The following is a 4644-nucleotide window of genomic DNA, read 5'->3' on the forward strand; positions in this document are numbered from 1 at the left end:
AAAAAAATTGGTAGTATGCTCTTGAAACTTCCTTTTTCTTACCTTAAATCCAATTTCAGAGATCTGTTCTACAGATTTTAGCATTGGAAGACTGCTATTTCATACCCTGAGGCAAGGACTTTTGGGAGCAGTATCTTTTATTGGACCAACTGTATAGATGGGAAAAGGGATACTGACAAGTTCTGGGGTGACCATACATCCCAGTTTGGCCAGGACAGTTCCAGATTCCGTAAGCTTGTCCTAACCACTTGGTCAAAACCACGGGTCGGAGTTCATCAGGAAGGCAGGGTGGTATGGTGCACAAGGCAGGTGGGCGGACAAGCACTGCTGCCGCTGTGCAGGAGCAAGGAGAGTTGACTTATGGTCACCATCAGATGCCTTATCTGAAGTCCTTACATTCTTTGCTCCCGTACAGTGTCAGCACTGCCTGCCTTCCTGGTGCACCCTGCCACTCCACCCCCCAGCCAGACTCTGGCCTGGGACTTTTGACCAACTAGCCAGGACCAGCCTATGGAATCTGGGCTGTCCTGGCCAAATCAGGATGTATGGTCACCCTATATAGGAAGGTTCCTTATCATCTGGTATAATAAACTTGCTTTCACTCTTTTGTATTCATAAGGTATAAAAATTAGAATGCTTCATTTGTCATTTTATATCAAGTCATATTACCGGCACAATCACTCTTTTTCAGCTCTGTGATTTCATTTACCAAATACTAACAGAAACGAAGACAAATATTATAGAAGATAAGCATGCCAAAATTAAACTTACCACAACATCTGACCTCATCTTTCCAAAAGTCTTGATTAAATGAGCATAGTGGTAGTCTTCCATTTGCCTTAAAATGGCAGTCATGCATGCAACAAAATTTCCCTATTAACAAAACAAAACAAAAAAAATAGATGGGTGTGATACCTACTACCAAAACATTATCATCATTGTGGTCCCATAATGGTGAGTCAAAAATGGAGCATTCAAAGCAAAATAATTAAAACAATAGTTTATCAATAATATGTAGTTAATAAAAATCCAAGATTCCCCCCAACTCAGGTACATACACACTTTTAATAGGACAACAGAAACACCTATGATACAAGCATATCACTATATAAAATATTAATTTGTTTCATTATTTTACCAGCTACTTCAACTCACTGCAATTTTGAAACTATTTCAGACACAAAGAATTGTAAATATATTTTTAAAACACAGCATTGTTACCAAAGACATATCACACTTAGTTTGAGATCCACATTCAGTTAAGCCACTATAGTTTGATGAAAACTCTTTAAAAATTATTACAAAATATACTGTATGAATGTCACGAGTCATTTAGAAAACACAAAAGTGTTGTACTTTAACCAAACAAAAACAGGAAGGTTTATGTACTACAATATTGAATAAAAAAGCAAACAAGAAACAATACCACTAAATTGATTAGGCAAAACAGAGACCTTTAAACCTAGAATGAAGAGAAAAGATGGCATTTTTCAAGCTCAATACTGAAGTACTCCTAGGAGTTAGTTTATTACTGCCTGCTAAAAGTGTAGTAGGAGATAAAAATATGTTAATGGTAAAATAGAGCATAAATTTTTTGATAGATTTTTAATGAAGCAACAAATCAGTCTTTTCTGTTTATTCTAGGAAATCAAAGGAAACAATTACTTGATTTCTCTATCCCCTTACACAGTATTTTAATTTAAACTTTCATAGATAGTTCCAGTATCTGTATTTGATGAAAAGGTTTATGTCAGTTCTATTTGAATGTTGAACAAAGACAAAAACACAAGGGAGAGTACTTTCAATCAGTTTTCTCCTAAGCTTAATCCAGATAGCTTAATTTTTGTGTTTCAGGCCTTTGTTCCTTGTCATCTAAATTTTCATTGCTACACAAGTTCAAGAAACTGAGATTAAGTCCCAAGCTAGATAACAGGTTTGCTTTGTATACTTGTGTACGTACCCCACACACACTCATGTAAATCAACTGGACAAGATCCTTGCATAGGCTTTCTGCATATCCTTCCTCTTGTAAGCGGATCTTGTCTACTTGGCTGAGTTTGGCTTTGGGGAAGGAATGTCTACATTCTTACTGCCTTTTCTGTGCTATACAAACAAACATATTTGTCTAGAATTATGATATGTGTAAAATATATAAATATGCAAAGAGAAAGACCAGCTGATCTAGCTATACTGCAATTTCAAAGGCCCTTTATAGTTATTCTTTTCTACATGAGCCAAGGATTGATATACAAACATAAAACGATCTAAAAGAAAATTTACATAAAGATGGACTTTCATGGAGAAACAGAAATGTAAAAATATCGATTATCAAAGAAGAGATAAGATAATACGTATGTTAAAAAAAAGACATTGAGGAAGGGTGTAACAACTTGAGATCATCTCCAGTACATAATCAACCTGTATCTTATACTGATCCCATCTGAGAATAAACATGGTTTTATTTGAAGCATGGAAGCCAGACGGAAGATAACACTGTCTATCTTTCCCACCAGACCCTTGTACACAGTTCTTACAAATCCAGGAAAGCTGAAGAATAAAAGCACGTTTTTTTCCCCTCGATGCAGCTTCACAAACTGAACCACTACATAACTAATTTTTTTTTAAATCCATTCTTTTGGAATTAGTCCTTCAGATGCAATTGTACAGTCTTACATGCACTCAAATAAATAAAGTTAAACATGTATCTCAATACTTCACTTCATCATGGCCTTTACAAATGAATCTATCAGTACACATCTTACCTTTGTTTCTTTCTAACATGGAGCATTTTCTTCACCTGTTTAATAGCTTTGATCACATATTTATGCTAGTCTCAATCTATTTGTTCAGTAATTTAAATCATTAAGAAGAATGACAACAAATGAGAGATGAATTTTGTACCGAGGGAATAGATTATGCTAACCTTGCATCTGAATGGAAGACTAATATGGGAAATGGTAAAACCCTTTGCATTTAAACATGCAGTTCTCAGACAGATCAACATTTAGGAATGAAGTTACGCTTAAATGAATTTATCTTTCACTTATATTTGTAGCACCCTTTCCTCTTAAAATGACTAATTATTGAAGATTAGTGTTTGTCAACATAAACCCTCTCCTTCATATTCCAATCCCTCTAACTCTTGCCAAAAGATCATAATCCTCTCTTTGCAACAGAACAGTGTTTGTCTGTGGGAATTGCTATGACTATTGCTGATAAGCACGGAAAGAAGATGAGTCATTGGAGAGAAAGATAATTACATAAAAATATCTTATTAATTAGCACACTAAGAGTTAGAAAGGACACATGAAAGGTTAATGTCTTATAGTTAAATGTTATATATCCATATAAAATATGGAAGTTTATTTTAAAAATGCAATGTTTGTCAGACAAAAGAAAATAAATTCATGAAAACAAGTACATTATAAGCACACTTAGCATAATACAAATTAAAGAAGAAAATATAATCAAAAAACATACCAAAGTTAGCTATGACACATCAAAATGTTCATATATCCCTAAGGTTGAAGTTTCATGTTACACTTAGAGCATACTACATTTATGCAATGTTAAGCAGTGTTAAAGTCAGATTGGTCTGTGAGTAGCCTCACAACAGAAGTTAATACTGTTTGTCTGCACAATTCTGACTTGCCATTAGGGGGCTGGTGAGCAAGGGTGTGCTTAGGAGCCAGGACACCTCAGCTCAAGCCCTGAAATAGTGCATTCTGGGATGCTGGAGGACTGCAAATTGTTTGTTTTATCCCCGTGGAGCAGACTGAAGTTATCCTAACATGAACTAGGTAGCATGGCCCAGAGTTATCCTTCCCCTGAAATGACATAACTTTGAGATACTCAGTGGGAACTTAGCATGAGTTAACACAATTTAATGTGCAGATGCTCACATTTTAAGTGCCTTTAGTATGATCTAAGTGAATGTATAGCTTCACCCTAATAGTATGTGGACAGACTTACAGTTGTTAAGTCCGTGGAACAAAATAACATGTTTTAAAAAGTACATTTGAACTGGAAGAAATTAATGTAGGAATCTAAAATGAGAAAAAAGGAGTTAAGATGCCCTGTAATAACTGAAAATGTCAAATGGTGATACATTCCCATCAACACAGGAATACAGAGCACTTGACTCACCCACAATCATGTTCATCCTTAAAAACTCAGCTACAAAAAAGCTGAATGAATGTGGTAACCAAATAATCTAAATGATATTCGAGGTACTGTACGATACGGCCAACATGCATTTCAGTAATTCTGCTTTCTCCTGAATAAGAAATCAATGCAGGACAATATTCATCTTTATTATTTTCTGGTGGTTTGTGATTTTGACAGAGTTTGTTCTCAGAGGAAACAGAATGAGGCAAGGGAGTTGGCCACCTACCTTACTGCTGCTGCTTTCCTCACCACAGTGGTGGGGGGGATGAATTTAAGATGACCTGCTGTAGCAGGGCACTAGGGTGCCTGCTACTGAAGACAGAAAATGGCTTAGCTGCCATTTATTAAGGCAGCAGGTGTCAGTCGTTATGGGAGCTGATTAGATCAGCTGACTAACAGGGGGCGGGGCTTGGCCTTCATAAGGAAGTGAAGGCTGAGGCCCAGACACAGTTCCCCTCTGGCAGGGGCAGGGGCAGG

General features: G+C 36.4%; 1 protein-coding gene across 2 annotated transcripts in view; it reads right to left on the reverse strand.

Moving 5' to 3' along the window:
- DOCK1 (dedicator of cytokinesis 1) overlaps positions 1–4644 on the reverse strand; it is a 545238-nt gene that overhangs the window by 256960 nt on the left and 283634 nt on the right. For both annotated transcript variants that reach the window (XM_019555687.1, XM_019555686.1), the window contains exon 28: positions 772–873. In XM_019555687.1, the coding sequence (XP_019411232.1) occupies positions 772–873 (102 nt within the window). The remainder of the gene's footprint in view (positions 1–771; positions 874–4644) is intronic.

Source organism: Crocodylus porosus, unplaced genomic scaffold (genome assembly GCF_001723895.1).
Source record: "Crocodylus porosus isolate Cpor-Errol unplaced genomic scaffold, CroPor_comp1, whole genome shotgun sequence".
Classification (NCBI taxonomy): Eukaryota; Metazoa; Chordata; order Crocodylia; family Crocodylidae; genus Crocodylus; species Crocodylus porosus.